This window comes from Musa acuminata, chromosome BXJ3-3, assembly GCF_036884655.1.
Source record: "Musa acuminata AAA Group cultivar baxijiao chromosome BXJ3-3, Cavendish_Baxijiao_AAA, whole genome shotgun sequence".
NCBI classification, from domain to species: domain Eukaryota; kingdom Viridiplantae; phylum Streptophyta; class Magnoliopsida; order Zingiberales; family Musaceae; genus Musa; species Musa acuminata.
In genome coordinates, this window is record NC_088351.1 from 1,736,442 (window position 1) to 1,758,179 (window position 21,738).

Here is a 21,738-nt window from a genome sequence, read left to right on the forward strand (position 1 = left end):
ACTTCTCAAAGTCTGAGTAGCGGTCACTAAAAGCAGTTATCTCTGTGACATAAAAGTAACAGTGTAATGTATCAGAACCGGGCTCAGAATCACTCATGCTAAACAGTTAACATTGTGCTCATAAGTCAAAATGGTTTGAACTTACCAGTAGGACAGATGAATGTAAAGTCAAGTGGATAGAAAAACAGAATAACATATTTCATCCCAATATAATCAGAGTTTGACCTATCAATGGAAGGAACTGGTTAAAGTTACTCCTTTGATATAAAAGAATAATTAGCAAAACTGTAAGTCAAGTAAATAATAAAATTGAATGGAAATTTATACAACTTGACTGGACAACCAATTTCATACAAAGTGGGAATACAAGGTTTTTTTTACAGTTTCTTCTATTATATGTTCTGAAAATCTTTTGAGGCCTGATACCAAAAAAAGAGTTTTGCTGATTATTTGGGTGACATGAGAGGAAATATTTAAAAAAAATTCATTGTGCATTTTATTCAAAATTTAACAGAAAAAAAACAACTGTCAAACGTAAAGTAGGAAGACAGAGTTTTAGGGCAGTTCAAGAGTTTAAAACAATGGATGTACAAGTCTATGGTCAACTCTAATTAGTTATATTAAAGATGAAACACAAATATTGCTCTAGATTGCTGCTTGACAGCAGGCCAACATATAGGTTACAGGTGCTCTATAGTTGACTGACCAATAATTCTTGCGTGTAATTGTGTATATAAAGATATGCTGTCATGGGACTTAACAAGAGCAATTTAATTAAATACCAACCAAAAAACCATTCTTATAATGAGAATAAGCAGACAAAGATTGTTATATTAGAGGAAGTTCAGAATTTGAGAGAGTATTAGATGATCAACTATATTAACTACGTACTATTTGAGCTCATACACAATCAATTCTGACAGGTGGAATCTTTCACTTGTAAGCTCAGGGTAAATATGCAACGTTTACAGATATAGCCAAAATTACCATGATGAGTTGACTAATATGTAGTCCCCAATATTATAGATAAGCTTGTAATCTGTCTATGTTTCAGATAAGATTTCCATTTATATAAGATTCCAATTCCAATTATTCCAGCTACATAAGCATATCTTCGAACTCACAATTCATACCACTGGGCAAAAGTTCTTTCCTAAAGTGGACATGAATCCATATGGTAATTGGGCATCTCTTCTCTTCTCCAAGTTCCAAGCATCTTCACTCATCATGCATAGCACTATTAAAAAGCATAAGAATAAAAACAAGCATATGTACAATTTTTTGTTCGGAACAGCAATAACATATAGGAAGAATCAACACTTCCGTTAGGCTATCATATTCATGTCCAACACTAACACTCAAAGATGGTCCTTCTTATCCCTTCCATTTCTAACCTTTATTTTTTTTTTCATTTTGCAAGTGGATACAAAATATAGAAAGTGATGCAACACTTTTGTTTATGACTTCACACCTGTAGGACATCATTTCATGCCCTGAACCATTTTTAGATGTGTGTAATATTGAGGAAGGCATATGATGAGCTCATACTAATTTAATTTATTTGGTTGATTAATACGTCTGAATATGCAGTAAGACTTTTAGCATGTAGGACAATCTTTATTCATCATCATATTATCTTGTGGAAACATTATGTTCTCATTTAATCCATAATTAAAATTTTTGGTTTGCAAATGTAATATTTTGCTTATTATTAAATAGGCATCCCTGTAATATTTGACTAAGTTCCTTTTGAGAAAGAGCACCATGTTCTACAACATAGGCCACAAGGAAAACAAGATCATCCTAGACCAAAGTAAGCTGCCCATTCAAGTCCGTAGTCAATAGAGATCATCTATGATAAATATACAACAGACTGAGTGAGATGAGGAGTGAATCCCAGGCCTCTGTGTAGAAGAGTCTGGTTCTCGCCCATCCAAGATGAGTGACAAATGGCAACTCTTTAACCATGTTTGCAACGGTGCAGGAAGGAAAAAAGTGCTCTTTCAAACGACCAGTATAGAGCTGAGCTAACATCATCAGCAACATCAAAGCGACAATCACTTCATCGGACCAATGAGTACATCAAAGAAATATAACGGGTGGTGGAACGTGTTCGTACATTAATGAATTCCTGATCGAAAACAGCTTCGGCTTCAAAATCCGGAGGTTTATTTCCAACCAAAGGCAGGTCGCTCTGCAAAACGAAGTACAACACGCTCAATCAACCGATAAAGGCCAAACATTCCGAACACGATCACAGCAAATCATCCGACACCTTGAGAATTTATAGAACAATAATATCTAAAGATCAAGCTGAACCTTCAAAGTCAGATTCTAGATGAGAAATGCAAAAAAACCATGAGAAACCCCAACGGAAACGGGAACCTTGGTCGAACCAAAATTAATGGGGACTAACGACAAATGCCATCAAATTCCATAAAAAAAAACATAACAAAAAGGTCCAAGGGAAGGACCTCGAATGCAGCTTTGACGCAGAAACTTGTTGAGGATGATCTCTTGGCAGAGGCCAAGCGGGTGGAGAGAGGACGGAAGCCCTTGCTCGCCCTCAGGCCGAGGAAGCCCTTCGGGAGGGCTGGGGCTCTCGAAGGAGGGCACCGAACAGGGGCTAAAGAGGCCACTGGATTCGAAGCCTTCAAGGAGACGATGGATGGATCGGAGCAAGTAGCCAAGGCTCTCTCGCTTCACCAAACTATGGATTCCCGAAGACGAGAGACACCGCGGATAGAAAACGGGGTATGGGTTCGAATCGCGAACTGGAGCCAAAAGCTGGTTCGTTTGAATGGTGCAGATCGCAACACTGACGTCAATAGCTTGATTGTATCGAGCCGGAGACGGGCATCTCAATCGTAGCCCGTCGATTCGAATCGACTCGAGTCAAACCTGATCAATGCCTAATATAGTTGGCCCCTCACCTCATTGGATCAAGTTCGACACAGGAAATTAAACTCCGACCCGTCAAATCGATTAGACACGTGGCGAACCGTTAAATTATTTTGCTACAATTGGATTTCCATAAAGACCACCAAAATTAAACCTATTTCCACATCAACAAATGATCGAGTTATATATATTAAATTTTTTTCCCCCATTTTTTAAATAGAAAAGAAAATATGCTATTCGATCTTAAAATCTTATAATAATCTATTGATTATTTATATTGCCTTCATCTTCTTCTTTTACTTCATGATATGATTTATAGATATTGTGACCATGCACGGCTCAAAATTCAATATCAACACAACATTTGACAGTTGGCACCTTTCATTAGCCAACTTTAAAATGTATCTTAAACACTTCATCTCACATGTAATCTTTATAGTTGACTTCATTCCTTCCTCAAATTCTCTGCGATTTATTTTCATTTATCAATTAGTTTTTCCTATTTTTGATATTTTATTTTGTAATATATTAGTTTTTGTTGGAAGCGAAGTCAAACCGAGGGGCGCAAGTCAAATTAGCCACCGAATAAAAATATATATATAAATCCTCTCTCTCTCTCTCTCTCTCTCGTCCCGATGGCGGGTGAAGCCGCCGCTGCGGGGAAACCATCGGGTCCGCCGGCGACCCTCGATTTCGTAATCCGGCACTGGAGACCGGTTTCCTCCGCCACCAGGGAGCCGTCCCTACGGCGACGTCAGCCTGCGAACCGGCTGGGGGCTCTCGACGACCTGGGGCTCCCCACCCCCAATGGCGGCGGCGACGTACAACGCGACCCTATGGCGATGGAGCGCGGGACGAGGTACACTAGCCTAAGGGACCTCATGGACTCGCCGCTGCCGACGCCACCGGCCACCAAGGTCGCTGGGGAGATCCGGATCAAGAACCGGCTCGTGAAGCGGGCGGCGTACGCGTACCTCCAGCCGGCGTCGTCGCTGGCGGAGTCGGACCGACGCCGATCGCTCCGCCGGGCCCTTGCCGTCCTCAGCTGCGGCCTCGCCGCGGAGCCGCTTTTCACCTGCTTCGTCTTCCTCACCCACTTCTTCTGCCGCCCGCGGCGACGACTCTTCTAACGGCATCGCTAAAGCCGTTCCCTTTTTTATTTTGTTTTTATTTTGTATAATTTATTCTTTTTTTCTGCTTCATGTAAAGAAAAAAAAAAGCGCACGAAAATAGAACTGCCAATTAATTTTAATGAAGACATGGGCGATGGAGTGACGACGTGAGTCCGTGAAACAAAGATGAGCAATGACGATCATCTGATCATGATCCGACGGGTGAGATTGGTCGATGCGGTAGAGTTTGTTTCTTTGTGTTCGTTCTCGTCACTAATTCATTTTCTGCGTGTATATTTTTCAGGACAGAATTCGCTGTAATAAAAATATTTATTATATAAAAAGATTAAATAAAGTAAATTGATTATTGATTCTTAAAAGAATATAAAAAGATTTATATTAAATCTAAAAAATATAGAGATTATATAAATCGTCATATAAATACATAAAGTTTTTAAGTAAAACATAAAATATTTTATTTCTAACTGCCCTTTTCTTTATGTAGCTCCTCGATAAGACCGTTGCCGCGAGCAAATGAGAAGTAACTGGGGACATCTATACCATCTTCCAAGGGCTGGATCTATCATGGTGGCTGTAGCTTCCTCCTTCCAGATATGAAGAGACAGACAGAGAGAGCGCTCATGTGCATGTGTTGTTGCTGGGGATGGAATTAGCTCTTCCTTCCATTAATCCATAAACTAGGGTTAGCGTAGCGGAGGAGAAGACGCTTGAGGACAGGGACGAACAGGCCTACCATGTGCATGATACAGTGCGGTCCCCGCGGGCAGAGTTCACGGCGCCTCAAGATCCGTGCTGTTAATACCATCGGAGCAGTCTGTAGTTAGCAGACGGACGTGTTCTCCGCGGTGGGTGTCGGCTTCATTTGCTGCGAAGGAAGAAGGAGACCTTGTTGCAGGCTTTAAGACGCGTGTAACATTGATCAGACGGCGTTGATCTAGTTGGAACTGGACGAAACAGTCGTACTTCAACGATATCATTGGTATTTTCGTGGTATGTTAATATATCGTTGCAAGCTTTAAGATGCGTGTAGCCTTGATCAGACGGTTTTGATCTAGTGTAAGAGAATTGCACGAAACATTCATGCTTCTCTCTCTCCCTCTCTCTCTCTCTATATATATATATATATTTATTATATATATATATATATATAATTAGAATGATAACAACATTAATCTATTAAGAGTAATATCATGCATATAAAATGATATGGATGGATCCTGGTACCCTAAGCTTTTTCCGTCACGTAAACAATATCTAAACGAAGACTCGAAGTCACTTACTCTCTATGACTATTGATAGGAGGTCACGTCATTTGTCTCGACTTTCCAAAATCAGCCCGTAGAAATCACTCCTCACCAATCCTATAATCGGGAAAATAAACTTGACTCCACATCAATGGTCGATGACATAGTCCGATTTCACAAGTCTTTTGTTCTGAACGAACAATGAGGGGACCATACTTTGCCTGACCCAAAGAAGTAAGAAAGTTCGATCGGAGACGTTGTCCTGAAAGTCCCCGTACATTGTCCTTGCGAGCACTTGTCGGTAAGCCACCTATATTAAATGTTTCTACCAAAGCAAACACCTTCAGTTCCTCAGTGGTACTTACGAACTGCTTTATGTATGGTGTTCACAAGCTGTGGGATGGCAATAATGCCGGGGTAATATATCCTGACCTGTGACTATTGTTTGCTTCTTGAGTGATTGCAGTACATGTTTCTGTTTCTGTTTTATCGATTGCATTCAACTGAAGCTATTATATCCACGAAATTTAAATACTTTTTCTTTCTTTGCTTTACCATTCATTTTCTCAAGGATGGTGGATTTATTGATTATTGTGAATTCTCTTCATTTTCGTGAAACTTATTTGCTTACAATAGTCAAACACGATATCTTCATTTTTTGGTTTTGTTTTGCCCACTGCAGAAGAAGTGCAAAGGCAGTCAGAGTGACATGTTTGAGCGGCAATTCCTTTCTTCCATTGTCTTCAACCTCAGCTTCTGAAAACTTCTTTGGTGTTTGAATAATGTGCCTATGCTGCCACTGTTATCATGTATTTTTGCGGTTTCAAACAACCGATGTCATTTGCTTTTGCTCCGACGAGAATTGGAATAGAAGGTTTTGCAGATTTTGAACTAAATGCAGAGGAAGCACACATCTGCAGAGCCACAAGGAATTTTACTTGCAGCTAAGAAAGAACTAAGAGCAGAGGAAGCAGGCTAACTGTGACTGGAACTGTGTTTTCCGCAACTGGAGTTAGATTAATGTATATGGAGATTGATGCTTTTGTGGTGGTAGACATCCATGACAATTCCTCTCAGTATTCTTAGAACATTTTGAACAGAGGAAGACGAAGAAGAATGTATGTATCATGTATCAGGTTAGTCATAATGGACGAGCATGATTGCCACTTCCAAGCAACATGAATCTAGACCAAGACATCACTCTGGTTGTGTTGTGGAGGATCATCTTGAGGCTGGCGAGTGTTTCTTCTCCTACTGGTTTCTTGGTTGTGGAAAGGTGTCACACTTCAATGTTACTGTCTTACCTCATTTGTTGCAGCAACATAGCAAAATTAATAGATTTCATCAACATGAAGAGAAAAGATAGGGTGAAATCTCTTTGGAGAGGGAAAATAATGGAGTCAAAAAAGGAGAACAAAATGCTTAGAAAGATCATCAATTTATGGGGTTCTTCCTCTTCCGGCTTCTAACATTAATGAGTGCCCTGTGTTGTTAGCTAAAGAAACAGGAAGTAAAAGGAGATGCATAGTAGAAATTTACAGTACACCAGTAAGTTTCATGGCCTGTCTTTGCCTTCTTTGGTCAGTAAATAGAAGAAGAAAAGAGAAAGAGAAACCTGTGATCACTTGTATCTATCTATCTATCTATCTATCTATCTATCCATCTATCCATGTATATAATGTCTCGAAAGCTCAATTCCTAGCAGAGATCACTCGCTCCATTCTGGTATGCTTTCTAGAGTAGGCCTCCACTCCATGCACCTCTCCTTGTCGCCTGCACCACTTCTGCTCTCTTCTCTTTGGATGAGAGAGGCCATGGCATCATGGGACACCCCTCCCTGTCTCAGCATCTCCTTCAGCTCCTGCTTCGTCACCACCAGCTTGATCCTGATGGCCCTCGCTCCTGCAGCGGCCTCTGATTCATCCCGCACCTGTTGAGCCATCAGAGGTGTTTGGTAACTTAGGATCTCTCCGTTCTTGATCGCCCTCCTCTCCTCACGAACTAAGCAGTTCCCCATGCCAACTACAACGGTGGATGCAAGGATGGGGGAGGGGAGCGCATCAGTATTTAAAAGGAAGAAGACGTGAACAATGGCACTCTAGCTTGGAATGATGTTGGAGGAATGCCCAGGACGAAAAGGACCCCCACTTAGACTCCATCAAATCGTGGGGACACAAGATTTGGATTCCAAAAGAAGAGAATCAACAACAAAACTCACACTATCTTCCATAACAAGTGCATCTCTTCCCATGATCGAATCGCTTGTCCTTCAAAGATATTCACTCTAGAAATTCAAAAATATATATCAACCCAACACAAATAAATTCTGGTTTCTATTGGGTTGCTGAAGTGGGTTAGTTCATGCAAATATTCTGTGCCAACAAAGTGATGGAACATGAAAAGAGATCACTTTAGCAAAGCAAAAGCTCATCCATTGGGCCCCTTAGAAAGCAGAGCAATTGGAAAGATGGAATATGAAATCTATCAAGAGGAAATGTCGAAAAGAAACCTTTCATAGCAATACAAAAATGCTATATGGGAATGGAAGAAGGATCAGCTCATTAAGACTTTCACTTTCACCATCGAGTGGAGGGGCAACCACCAACTTGGCGTTAGTTGTGGTGCTGTGGATGGTTGGGAACGAGAGGAGACGATGGAAGCATGGGCGGTGGTTTGACCACGAGGATTCACCAGTCAACCTGATGTTGCGTTCCATTGCTGGCGCAGCGTGCGTTCGTTCATGAGCATGTTGTGCATCCCAAGATATATAATCAAAACGAAGATTCGTGTATCGATCAAAACTCAGACGGATGCCGTCTCGATCATGATCGAAGAGATGGAGATGATGAGGTGACAAGGTGGTGAACATGAGACGAGCATGATTCATGCATGGAAGGGAGGCTCGGAGTGGTGGGGGGATAGGATTACGTTGTCAACACGCATGCCCGAGGAAGGTGGCTAGTGGAGCCAAGAAAACGACCGTCTTCTTTAACCATACCTACTGTTCTCACCGAAGAAGAGCACTCATCCTCACCTTGAGACTTGGCAGGCATGCAGTGGCCATCCATGTTGGTGTTTCTCACGAAAAAGGATTTGGAACGGTGTGATCTCTCTACGCCAAAATAATATGGAGTTGTAGTTCCCTTACTTTTAGATCTTTGTTGCTTGGATTGTTAATTTCCGATAGACCTGTGTAGATCCTCGGTTGGGCCACCTCAAACTCATCCTCTTGTCACCGCAGAGATTTCCCCCACCACCTCTACGTCAAGGTGATAAGGTGATCGTCACCATGACGTTCGTCATTGCATCAAGCAACAACAATCTCTCTCTCTCTCTCGGTCGGCCATTACAGGATGCTATGGCCGGCGGTGGCGTGTCGTCGATGCAAGATCGCGACTTTATCTGCAGCGAAGTGGGACGGCGCCGCCTACAATCGAACATCGAGCGTTGCTTGAGTCTCTGCGACTCGGGCGCTTTTCAGTTTGCCGGTCGCATGCACGCACTTAACCCACCAACCCAACAACGGACGGCAGCAGCGCAACTTTAAAGGAAACAATAAGCTCTACCGCCCTTTAAGACTTCCATGCGCGCAAAAGGTTTGTTCCGGTAATGATGGCTCTCACACTTGCCACTTCTTTAAGAATAATTAAGAAAATCCTAAAGACCTTTAATTATTTTTTTAATAATAATAAATACTATATATATATATTATGATACTAAATTATTGTTGTTAATTTTTTCTAATATCATAAAACATTCAAAGAGAAAATACACTTCTCTTTGCTCAACAGTTGAGTTTTCAAATGGACTCAGATTCCCATGCCTTTGAAGGATCATCTCTGGAAGTGGAGGAAGTAGATCACCGCTTGTGGCAATCTTTTATGCTTGAGCTTTAGATAACATTGCAGCATGGAAGCCACCATCGACCACCACACCTCGTAAAGCAGCAATTCACAGAAATCAACATCCTTCTTTCCATGGTCGACACATTATTTCTTCATTGCAAGACTATTGAGTACAGAACCGCACCAATTACTACAAAGAGCAAGTGAATATAATAAATGCTCTAGACAAATTGATGTGTCCATACTTGACCAAGCAAGGCTCAATCTGAAGTATCAAAAACTTAAGTCGCAACTACTCGATTACGACCAAACATCATGTACCAATTCCTACAGAATCGGGTGCGATTAAAGTTCTCCTAGGTATTAGTGGCTCTAGTGTAGATTTGTTGGCTTGCATGGGCAGATACCATCCTGATAGCACCCCTTGCCATCAGATCCTTGATTGCTCTCCTTGCTAGTGATCCATTAATCTGAAAAAACAAAATAGGAAAAATATTATCTGAGCTCAATTCATGGTAATGCATATTGTAACAAAATCCCAAACTTCAAAAAAGAGCAAAGAGAAATGAGTTATTAGTCGTCAAATCATTACAAGAAAATTAAAAATATCACCATTAGTGCTAAATATGACTAAGGTCAAGCATCCAAAATGGTGTTACCGTGGCATGAATAACATTAAAGAAGCAGCAGCCAAAAAGCCACATTGTCATATAACTTCCAAGCAAGTCAACACACAAAATTTCAAAATAGATTTTTAAAAATATGAACCATAATTAGGTCGAAAAGAAGAAAACAATTTATTTGCAGAAATCCATTCATAAGTATATAAAGAACCACTACTATAAGAGAAACCTTAATCAAGATTATAGTTAGTGAAATGAAGCAAATATTTGAAGAAAAAAAAAAGTAAAACCGCTCTGTGTCACATTAGGTGACAGTGCATGCCACCACCATATATAGATTAATAAACAAAAGTAAAGCAATTTAGTGAATCTGGTAAAACATCAGTTCCACTTATTGAAGGACATGCTAGTCAAAGTTACGGTAGTTCTCAATGACATGCTCTCAAGTATACAGCTCCATGTTTTTTAGCTACCAGCTAGAGATGTCACTTTCATAAACATTGACAGTATCCAACAAAGCAACTAAAAATAAACTACACAGGCACATGAATATACATGATAAACTGCCATTGCCAACTACAGTCAATCAAGTTGTTTTTTCTCCCTTCTCTCATTAGCACAAAGTGTAAAGTCTATCAACACATATCGAGCTATTAGCAGAAAATTGGATCCCATAAACTAGACTGTACACTTGATTAATATTTTAAAGAACAAATTTGATAACATAAAGGATCCATTGCACAAACACTCAGGCTTCTGCCCAATACATAATCTTAAGGAGGAACAATACTAATATGCTGAGTAATATTACTCTAACACCATGGGTTCGAGATAATCAAATTAGCCTATTTTATAGTAATCAAAGTTAAATAAGTATGATTCATTCTTTTAATGTTTAATTTTTAAGCTCTTTTTCTCTTTTTGGATGATTTGGATCTGCAAGTACAAAGAGGATTCACATTATTATTCCATGTGAAATTGTAACTTGTAAAGCTTAAGGAAAAATTCTAAGAACATCAGACAGACAGGGCAATATGAAAGTAAGAAACCATGGGCAAAAAAGAAATTAGGAAGATGAACCAAAAACATTAGGCTCATCAATGGTAGCAATTCAAATGCATGCTGTCAAAGCTTTCGTTTATTAATCTTCCAAACCACGAATTAAAACAATTAATGGCCATTTTTTGACCTATGGTAGAGCCTAGCAGAATGATGTCCGTAACAAGTCAATGCTTAATCAGTAATCGCTCTTCAGGAAGCACTATATATTTGCACATAAGCAACAATATTTTAGCATAAATCGTTGAGGATACACTCGGCCTAATGACTGAAGAAGATTGAGCAAACCAGTAAGATTAGCCATGCTTAAGTCTCTATTTCTCGTAGTCAACCTATTTATATATCAAAACTGTAGAACACATATTTCCAGATGCACAAGGTAGATACACACAAATCATCCATATAGATACGCACTCCAACAATTTATGACAACATAAATCACATCTAGCAAAATTTATGATGTCATAGCAGAAGATAATAAAGAATAAAAAATAATAACAACAAAAAAGACGAGCTTTCAGGTTATAATCAAAGCAACACTACATTACTTTACATAGATTGAGTGTCGAAGAATTCGCAGCAGGAATTCATCATTTGATCGATCGAGCAGAATAAAGTAAAGATCTTTTACCCGCAATCTCTCGGAGAGAACAGAAGGGGTGATCTGCTTGTACTTGGGAACCTCGGAGAGCATCTTGTCGTAGCTCGCCTGGTCAAAGAGGACCGCGTTGTTCACCTTTTCCTTCTGCTTTCCCTTGCTCCACTTCTGCAATCCAAACCATAAATCCACTTGACCACCATTTCAACCTAAACCAAGAAAAGAAGAACCACCCCCCCCCAAAGGCCCTAACTTCGGCCCAAGAATCACCACGTACCTTCTTCTTCTGCTTGCCTCCACCGGATTTGGCCGGCTTCGAAGAAGCGGCGGGGGCCTTCTCCTTCTTGGGCGCCTGTCCCGCGAGTCAGACAAGACCGTAAGCAAATCGAGCCATCGGCGGAGTCAAATCAGAGCGAAGAAAGACATGATGCCGATCGATTTACCATTTCTTTTCTCTGAATACAAACGCTGGGGAGAGGGATTGCCGCGGCGCTTCAGAAGAAGCAGGGATTTCGCTCTTGACGGCTACAAAAGGAGAAGGGCGACTTAAGGGGCTTGCTAGGGTTTGTGAGAACCTAATTCCGGCCCAATTATATATCTGAGCTCATCAATTCGGCCCAAGTTGTACCTCTGAGTTTAAGATCCAGACTGTCCACTCATGCCGGCCCAATTGTATCTCGGATGTCAACGATTCAGCCCAATTATATCTCTGAGCTCAACAATTCGGCCCAATTATATCTCTGATATATATATATATATATATATATATATATATATATATATATATATATATATATATATATATATATGAAGAATTCAGCCAGAGTTTTCAAGCACATTCACAATGCATGTTTTAGGGGCAATTAACTGTTCTCATGTTGTGGCATTTCAGAAGTATGGGAAGAGGTAGGAGCATAGTTAGCTTGATCACTGAGGTTCAGATTAAAAGACTATCAAAGATTCAACAAGTTTGTGATGGAATTTAAGAGAATGTCATGGTGGATTCTCAATGGACATTCTTGGATTAATTTATGTAGCTTATGAATCTTCTTATCAAACTATGTGCCAAGCAAGCTCATACAACCATGCAGGAAGGCCTGAATTCTACCTTCAGGTCTTCAGCTACATGGCTATCTGATCCAGATGGAGCTGGATTTCATGAAGAACATATTTCCACAATACATAATATTCAAATACCCACATAATAGCCTGCAATGCATTTGTTGATCTGAGAAAATGGTTGAAGAGATCACAATTTGAAGTCACACTTATGTTCTAGAGATACTTTGCTGTCCTTATGAGCAAGCAGTTCTTCATCCTCAACAATGTGTGGGTTATTGTTCCTTTTCTGGCCTCAATAATCTTAATTCTCACACCTAACACCTAAAGTATGATCTAAAAAATGTGTTTATAATGTCTTAATTTTCATAAAAGGAGTCAACAGGAATCCAATCCAAGGTTTAAAGAACTTCATGGATCTGATAGATCTGCCAGAGTTGTTGTGTATTCTATGACAATTAAGAGGGCTTTTACTGCAGGAAGACAAGGCCAACTTGACAACTGGAAATGCTTGCTAATGGCCAAGGTGAAGAAATTTTACCAGCTGAGATTGACATGAACAAAGTCAAGTCTTCAAGTATATGACTTGAGAACATTTTTTTTTCCCCCAAAGTTCTTGAAGCATTTTCATTTGAAGATGAAACTTGTAGCTACTTCCAAATATTTCAACAAGAAGAAGAAAATAAATTTTATTCTCCAAGAGATTTAAACATACATTCCCGTGCCGCGATCACCAGGAAAATTCAGAAATCATGATCACCAATCTGTAAAGGTAGGAATGCCAGCACTTGGAACTTTCAATCAATATATATATATTCATTTGCTTCTTTTTTCCTGCAAAATGCTGAATACTTCTTTACTTGACTTGGTTCTCTTGTGATGGCTATCATGGGATCCCTGTGAACCTCACAAAATGAATTGAAAGAGTGTATGGCACAAGCATTGGTGTAAATCTTGAATTCATGGTCTTCTCAGAGATGATTTCTCTTCCAGACTGCCATCACAATATCTATCTTTCCATCCTGCTCTCTGCTTGCTGTGATGTTATCAGCTTAAAACATCATCTGCAAGCTAAAAGTTTGGATCTTGCATGACCGGAAAGATATTGTCATCAGTATCCCACTCTTGAAGCTCATTGCCTGATCACCATTTCATTTTCTGCAGTCCATTTTGTCCACAAAAGAACACTCGGATCACTCTGCTGTTCTGTTCTTTTGAAGACAAGAAGCACAGATATGAAGCATGTCTTTAATGCACTTACAAAACTTACCAATCACTTGTTATGATATCCATCCTCTGCAAAAAAAGCTAATGTAAATTGAAATTAGAAAACACAAGAAACCAATTTGAAGTCATGCAAACCTCTTTTCATCTTATTTATCTGACAGCTGACTGTGCCAACACAGAAATTATATGAGTCAAGTCTAAACATTTTCTTTCTGCAATTTTTCTTGGTGCCTCCTACTTTTCACAAATCTAGCAGTGCACTTGGCACTCTACCTCGATGCCTGCCTCAGCCTTGTCTTTCCAAGAGGACCAAAACACTTTTATTCTCCTCAATTCTGACTACAAACATCTAAATGAATAAAAGCATAAAGAATGTTAATTATATCTCCTTTTTCTTTCTTTTTTGCCTGTGATTTCTCTTTTTCTGCAAAAGGAAGGAAGGAAGGAAGGAAGGAAGGAAACTACCTCGGGAATCCCTATGAGTGGGCAAGGAAACAAGTAATGAACATGGACTAATCATATGTATTAATGATCATTGCCTTGGCTTAACTCTGTCTTCTCATCTTCCTCTTCTTCGTTCTCGCCTGCGCCTTCATCTCCTTCAGCGATGTCCCCATCCGGATGGACTAGCTGCAGCGTAAGTCGGCCATCTTGGCGAGAAGCACGCAAGAACTCCTGAGTTGGGATCCTGATCTCCGTCAGAACAAACCTCCCGTCCTTCCTGTAGGATTGGTAGTAGATCCATGGCCTGCCACTCTTGCCGATGGAAGACACCGGTGGGGGAAAGCCGCCTGTCCTCGTCCTCACGTCGGAACAGTTGCCCGACATCCCACCGTTGGCGAGGGCTTGCCTTTCCGCATCCATCTTCTCCTTCCATTGATCACTGCTCCAGTCATCGACGTCCTCCTCGATCAGGTCGTCGACGTCGTCGGAGCTCTCCGACCCGAGCCTCTCGGTGCAGAGCTGCAGCTTGTCGGAGTTCTTCGGGGGGAAGCCGTCGTGGCACCTTGCGAATGCGGAGCACACGTATTGGTTGTTGGGCAGGCCAAGAAGCGCATGGAAGGACGAGTGGCTGGCGCATTTCTCTTGGCAGAGATCGGACAAGTCGAAGGACAGAGTTCGATCCACCGCGACGGGGGGAGGTACCGTTTGATGGATCGAAGCCGGAGGCGGCGCGGGCTTCTCCTGGAAACGGAGCTCGCCGAGGATCTCTGTGAAGCGGGCATTGTCCACTGGTTTCTTGGACATGATCTGGTTCCATGACGACAAGGACTCGATCAGCGTCGGCTTCTCCGGCACTGGCTTCTCGAACAGCGAAGTCAAGCCACCACAGGCAGCCATGATCTCGACGTCGATCGGAGACCTCGATCAGAAACGATCGACCTGACGAGGGAGAAGCGTGTGGGGAGAGGGGAAGAACAGCCAGGAGACGGGTTGGAGATTTGAAGGAGAGGTGGTGAAGCTACGATCGTGCTATAAATTCCTCGAGGATTTAGCAGTTAGAGCGAAACAAGGACGGGTGGTGGTGGATTCTTTGACATGTGGTTTGATTGACCACATGCCTCTTCTGCCTCGATGCGACTGCTTCTGCGTTGAACCCTCTCCCATCTGGAGCATCGTACGGCTGCGGGGATGATCTACCTGGTGGGTCCTCCCGATCGACGGTGGTGATGGCGGAGTGTGGCACGGTTTTGGAGTCTGCCGAGCCTCCAACTTTGCTGGAAGTGAAAAGTGTATGGATAAGCTTGGATTTCAATAATCATTACCACCATTTTATTAGATCAAGCCATGCTTTTAGTTGGTAATCCGTATGGAGATTAGCTACTCGTGGCTTGTGAGATTAATGATCCATCTTTGAGGTCCTCACAGTATTGCTTATCATCAAAGATTCAGAAGCATGCAAGCTAGAATATATAATCAATCATTGCAAATAAAAGAAGATGTTAACAGTTAATCTTAGGATCAAATCTCGTTTTCACCAAATGTGCAACTCTTTATAAAAACATGACTTGGATAGGTGCAGGCAAATTACATTCAGACAAAGGTTGGAGATGCAGATAAGATCAGACACCATCCATCCATTCACATTCATTCATTCATTCATTCATTCATTCATCAACTACAAGTCAATGAGTTGGCAATGACAGTCTCAGCTGTCTGCTATAAATTATCAGGCCCTGATGTAGAACAAAATAATAAGCACATTTTGATCACTCAATACTCTCGGAGAAACCAGAAAGAGTTCTGGGATGTGTGAGAACAGGATAAACATACTGGACACAGAAGCAGAAAACACCTGGAGCAAATCCATGTCAGATACTGGTTACAAAACATAACAGTTTCATCTCCATGCTTCGGCACGATCAGTCTCTGAATTTATACGACTCACGATACTGGTCCCTTTAGACCTTTCGGCTGGGAAGGATGCGTGATGTAGTTTTCCCTTTCTTCCTTTCTTGTGGTTGTGGCCGTTCAGCCGACCCATCCTTTTCCTGCGATAATTCGTGTGAACTGCATTAGAACCATCAGCCGCTACATCGTAGCCGCTGGATGAACCACCAGTTTGTGCTGCGTTCGTGGGGAATGCTGTTTCTTCAGAGGCAGCAGCAGTGGCACAGAAGGTCTGAGGACTAACAGCTGCCTCATCTATTGTCAATTTAGGAACTTGGGTAAGAATATTGAAGACAGGTTTCTTGGTAACACAAACTAGCTCGACTGCCTCTTCACTACTAGCCTCGAGATGAGGCTTAGGGCTGTAGTGGCCGTCGTCATCAGATGGATCTGCATCATAAACATAAGCATCTTCCAAAATAGATTGTTGTCTCTCTTTCAGTGTCCTTACGATCAGCATCCTCAAAAAATTCATCACTTGCACTACATACATCAATGCAGTCAAAGGATCCGCCACCTACGAGTTATGATAAAAGATGGATAGATGTTTTAGTATGCAGTCCAGAAAATTGAAAATATACTTTGCACAGAAAAGAAATGATGATGGGAAAAAGGGGGTCTGAAGAGGGAGTGAGACTAATTACACATGCGATTAATTACCTTAGTCATGTTTGGAGCAAACACTGTTGCAACATTATGTGCATTCATCTTGTTTTGTTGTTCTTCTTGGGCAACGTCAGCCATCAAATTGATGGCCCAATCCAGTAGAGCAGCTTCTGTTGGCGGTAGCAATCTAGTGATATGATCACAAGCTTCCTCTGTTTGGCATTGCATCACCTGCTCAGATGAAAGAGAGTCCAACAACCCCATAGGAAGTTCTCTAAACCAGGCCTGCAGAATAATACAAAAATAAAAAACCCTGGAATACTGTAGAGGGTAAATTTTTTGGAAGACAAACTTTTCCAAAGATAATGTTCGCAGCATATATTTACTAAGGGTATTGACCTTTTTCAAAGAACAAGAGCATATAAAGAAGTATTCGATAGAGAAATGACATGAAATATACAGAGGTAAGGATAGCATGATACCCAAGAAACAGAACCGTAATGACATCTACAAAAATCAACTAGTAAATTGACTTCTGCCATGGTTTTATTTTCCAAAACAATGAAACTGCTTCCAGCTCTATATTGCCAACACATTTTCGTGCTAGAAACTTCAAGTCATGTTGTTCAAACTTTGTATATTGAAGCATACAGCCATCTCCACATGATAACCCTGATGAGAATGTTCTTATGATTTGCACATAATCGCTTGCATTCCTTAATCAGAACATTAAAATGCGCGAAAGCCACTAAAGCCGTTTTGCAAATCAGCCTCTTTGAACAACCAGAATGCCACTTATCCAATTACATATGACTGTTTAGATTATCTTCATAAACCAAGTTCCTCCCAACAAAACAATTTGACAAATTTAAAGCATCTATGAGCAGCGAACATAAATCATCAAATATCGTTCAGAATTAATGACTCGTGATACGGACAAGAATATTCACTTTTGTCCACTAAACCAATACTAAGAAAACATGAGAACCTGAACAAGGTTCTATAAGCACAAAGCTTTAATTCAACATCTCAAATCAGATCGAGTGCCAAATAAGCCTCAGACTCAAGAATCTGGCAAATTCAGTTTCATAAATCGGAATAATAGAAGAGATCAAGAGCTTATTCTAATAAGCACCATAGCCTTGCTTTCTACTATGTATGCAGAAACAGCTCATTACCACCAAGCTAATCAAAACTCAAGCCTCTATCAAATAAGATAGTGAAGCTATAATTTAGTTAGTGCTAGCCAAAAGATCCAGCTATTTACTGGCCAGTTAGCATGACTGAACTTTAGTAAACAGAGCTTTGTTTCTGGCAACAAAAATTTACATGAGTCAATGAACTTATCCATTCTAATTCTCCAAATTAACAACTATTTAGATTTTTTCTTTTAAAAATTATAGTTTATCTAGAAGGCAACAACAATGGATAAAATGTAGAGATAAAGCATTTGTTATTGCCTTGAGAATTTCTACTTTGAAAAGAAGATGAATTAATTATACATGTGTTGCAGTGGGAATGGATTAGGTTAAAGTTTGCAGGTTACCTTTATTAAACCCGCTAGACAATGCACATCAACACCCTCCGGTACTATTCCATTATCTAGCTGGTTTCTCACATACTCCTCTTCACTAGTCTCACCATTTATCCTGAAAATTCCTTCTGCCTGTTCAGTTTCAATGGGATCAAAATTCAGGCATCAAATGTACAAAAATAATTATTTAGAATCAGGAGATATACCCGAAGGCCACCTTGCTCATAAAGACATCTCTGCATTTGCAAGAGTATGGTTGGAACAGTATTGCCTCTAGAATCATATGAGCATTGCATAGATTCAGTTGAAACACCAAAGACAGTTGCACTGCAGAAGAATTTCCAGATAGAGTTAGCATGAATCAGCAAAAGCTAACATGCGAACATGATAAAAAAGAAAGGATGAATAATACATGGAAATTTATTGATAATCTTAACGTTTATAGCACATGTTTCCCCATAATTTATTTAGTCCACAAAAAAACATAATTTAGGAACACTATATTTAAGAAATTGAACTTCATGGTTGAGCAAGGAAGTCTTTCCTTGTATGCTGACAACAATTCATCTAAATAAAACATTATGGAATTTTATCATGTGTGGGAACCACAGTTTAATTGATTTTTCAAGCAGTTCATTTAGGTATCATATGTCTCATTTCAGAAAATAACTAAAAAAAGAACAAATAAGCCTCCTATTGACATTCTGTAAAGAAAGAAAATTTGTTCTTGTTTAGATTAGTGAAATTGAATGGAACCTACGGTTTGAGGTTTTAGAATAGAAGATCAAGGAAAGCTAACAAAAATCAAGTAAAACATCAGAAAGTCAAGGAAAGCTGAAATTTTTTTGGTTGGATTTTTACATTTTAAAGCAACTGAAATGGCATGCCATTATTAGTCATCGACGACTTATCAAGATCAAATTAAATCACAAGCTTCTGCTTGGTGTAGTGTCAGTCAATCGATGCTCATTCTAGGAGGTCCCCTCACAAAGTCAAAGTATATGAACATGTGACCTGAGTAGATCTATTTATTTCCTGAGCATTTAGAAGAAAGCCATACATAATACTTGCTGTTAAAAGGCATTAATCTTGATGTGTGCACACTACACATAAGGCTCAGAAAAATGCCTTTTAACAGCAAAATCCACCACACCTCATAAAGGATATGATTGTGTGGCTTTCTGAATGATCAAGTCATTGCAAAAATACAAACACATTCAATAATATACCAATTAGTTCTCTTTATAGGAAAGAGGTACTATAACTTGATCAAATTTTTTGACCAATAAAACATAGGCCAACCCTGAGCAAAGAAATGATAATGTGGCTTTCTGAATGATCAAGTCATTGCAAAAATACAAACACATTCAAGAATATACCAATTAGTTCTCTTTATAGGAAAGAGGTGCTATAACTTGATCAAATTTGTTGACCAATAAAACATAGGCCAACCTTGAGCAAAGAAATTTTGAGGGATGTTACAATCTAAACATGAAGTGACCAAATGACTGGCAGGGGACAAATAAATAAAGAAGATAGTTAGGTTTCCAATAACATGAGTGGAGAGAATGATATGGCAAATCATATGACATGCTTCCATCTCCTTTTCTGGTGCAAATTCAAGAAAATTAATGTGATCTATAATGAATCAATTCAGAGTGACCCCACATACACAACATAAAAAAAATTTCTCATTTTCGACTACAGGATATAATAGATGTGCTTTTAGACCCAAGCTGCAATTGTTCATAAAAACTTTTTCTTTTTTTTTTGGCACCAACAAGGATCTAAAAATTTAGGTACAAAGCGGTAAAGAACAGAATTTATTAGACAAGTTCAAGAGAACTAATCTGATCTATGTAACTAACCAATTTAGAATGACCCCAAGAGGCCAACATCAAAATCTTTTTACATTTCTGACAACAGGAAATAAAAGACATGTTTTTAGACCCAAATTGGAATTGTTCACAAAAACTGATCTTGTTTCTTTGCACTATCAAGGATCTGAAAATCTAGCTATAAAGTGAAAAGGAACAGAATTTATTAGACGCAAGTTCAAGAGAACTAACCTGATCTATTTAACAAATCAATTTCCAACATTGAAAGTTTCCTATTTCTGACAACAGGAAATAAAAGACATGTTTTTAGACCCAAATTGGAATTGTTCATAAAAAAACTCTTTTTTTTTTTCTTTGCACTATCAAGGATCTAAAAATCTAGCCACAAATTGGAAAACAACACCCTTTGAATCAATAATGAGACCTTCAAGGAAAACACTCAATCGAATTATTTCATGATATTTAAGGTCACTGATTTCAAGATACCAACTTCATCTAAATCTAATAATTATACTAATACAAGAAACCAACCATAAGCTCACATTTCTCCAGAAGAACGAGAAATTTGTCAGACCTTGCGCTGGGGGCTATACGAGGAACCTCCGGCTCGAACTCGACGGGCAGCCCAAGGAATCCATGGAACCGGTCGAAGGTGACGTGGGCGACGTGCTGCACGTCTGTGGGACGCCCGATATCCATTGAGCAGGAATCCTTGTCGCCAGCTCCCTCCGTCTTGCACCCCAGCAGCGACTTCCGGACCACCGTCAGGACCAACGCCAACACAGACAGCTGCCGTTGCTGATCCTCCTCCAGGACCTCCTGCCCTCCTCCTCCCCTCACCCTCCTTTCCCTCTTCTCCTCTATCGGGCCGCCACCGCCACTCCTGCCGGCCTCGTCCTCGCCTCCTCCGAGGGCATTGAAAGGGCCTAAAAAGCCGCTGGCCTCATCACACGACTCGCACGAAAGGGCCCCTCTCGGAGACGAAGGGAAGTGAGAAGGGGACGGAAGCACTTCAGCCATGGCTTGAGGGAATTCCAGAATTCGAATGAAAAAGAAACAAAGATTGGATTTTGAGAACAATGTCTGTTTAAAGATTGGATTTTGATAACAATGCCCGGGTAAAGATTGGATTTTTAGAACAACGAACGGAGAAAAAAAAGGATCGGATTTTCAGGACATGGGCACTTGTAATCCTCCTCCTCCAAGCTTGGAGAAAGGGATGGCTCTGGGGCCTGAGGAACTTGTAATGTGGAGTTGGAACAAAAGGGATGGATTTAAATTGGTTGGCTGTGAGAAATCACAACCTTAGTTGTCTGGGATTTGGTTGCATGGCATGGGGGGGGGGTCTCTTTTGGAGAGGGAGAAAAGATTGGTCAAGAGTGGAAGGGGAATACAGAGAGAAGCCATGGAAAGTAGTTTGAGGTTGGAAGGGCTCATAGAAAACTGCTGTATTTAGTTGGGTCTTTGTGTTAATTAATGACTTGTAGAATGGGTGAGTTTGGTTTAGAGATCAAAAGTACCTGTTTTTTGTTGAGGAGGATTGAATGGTCTATATTTAGATAGCTTGTTGTTACCAACTCATCTGCACTTGCAAATGCAATGTACTATCTGACACCACCATGATTCACATTTACTACATTACATCCCTTTGGGTAAACAATATTTATGGAGTAGTATAAT

At 40.3% G+C, this 21,738-nt stretch overlaps 4 protein-coding genes and 1 long non-coding RNA gene across 5 annotated transcripts; all 5 read right to left on the bottom strand.

Moving 5' to 3' along the window:
* Window positions 1-1,804: 1,804 nt before the first annotated feature.
* Window positions 1,805-2,767, bottom strand: LOC135632866 (uncharacterized). The gene is made up of 2 exons (XR_010494840.1): window positions 2,475-2,767; window positions 1,805-2,194 (listed from the first exon to the last, which is right to left on the bottom strand). It is a non-coding gene; the product is annotated as an uncharacterized LOC135632866 (long non-coding RNA).
* Window positions 2,768-6,986: 4,219 nt separating this feature from the next.
* Window positions 6,987-7,295, bottom strand: LOC135633821 (uncharacterized). Its single transcript, XM_065143759.1, has one exon. It carries the CDS (start codon window positions 7,293-7,295, stop codon window positions 6,987-6,989), a length of 309 nt encoding a protein of 102 aa, XP_064999831.1.
* A 1,961-nt stretch (window positions 7,296-9,256) lies between these two features.
* Window positions 9,257-11,978, bottom strand: LOC135633226 (small ribosomal subunit protein eS25-like). The gene is made up of 4 exons (XM_065142440.1): window positions 11,847-11,978; window positions 11,681-11,755; window positions 11,437-11,571; window positions 9,257-9,593 (listed from the first exon to the last, which is right to left on the bottom strand). The coding sequence occupies exons 1-4, from the start codon at window positions 11,847-11,849 to the stop codon at window positions 9,480-9,482; spliced, it is 327 nt and encodes a 108-aa protein (XP_064998512.1). The 5' UTR covers window positions 11,850-11,978; the 3' UTR covers window positions 9,257-9,479.
* Window positions 11,979-13,192: 1,214 nt separating this feature from the next.
* Window positions 13,193-15,030, bottom strand: LOC135633822 (uncharacterized). Its single transcript, XM_065143760.1, has one exon. The coding sequence runs from the start codon at window positions 15,028-15,030 to the stop codon at window positions 14,215-14,217; it is 816 nt and encodes a 271-aa protein (XP_064999832.1). The 3' UTR covers window positions 13,193-14,214.
* A 736-nt stretch (window positions 15,031-15,766) lies between these two features.
* LOC135632297 (rho GTPase-activating protein 1-like) lies at window positions 15,767-21,434 on the bottom strand. The gene is made up of 5 exons (XM_065140748.1): window positions 20,633-21,434; window positions 18,427-18,547; window positions 18,233-18,352; window positions 16,741-16,971; window positions 15,767-16,597 (listed from the first exon to the last, which is right to left on the bottom strand). The coding sequence occupies exons 1-5, from the start codon at window positions 21,076-21,078 to the stop codon at window positions 16,031-16,033; spliced, it is 1,485 nt and encodes a 494-aa protein (XP_064996820.1). The 5' UTR covers window positions 21,079-21,434; the 3' UTR covers window positions 15,767-16,030.
* Window positions 21,435-21,738: the final 304 nt, after the last annotated feature.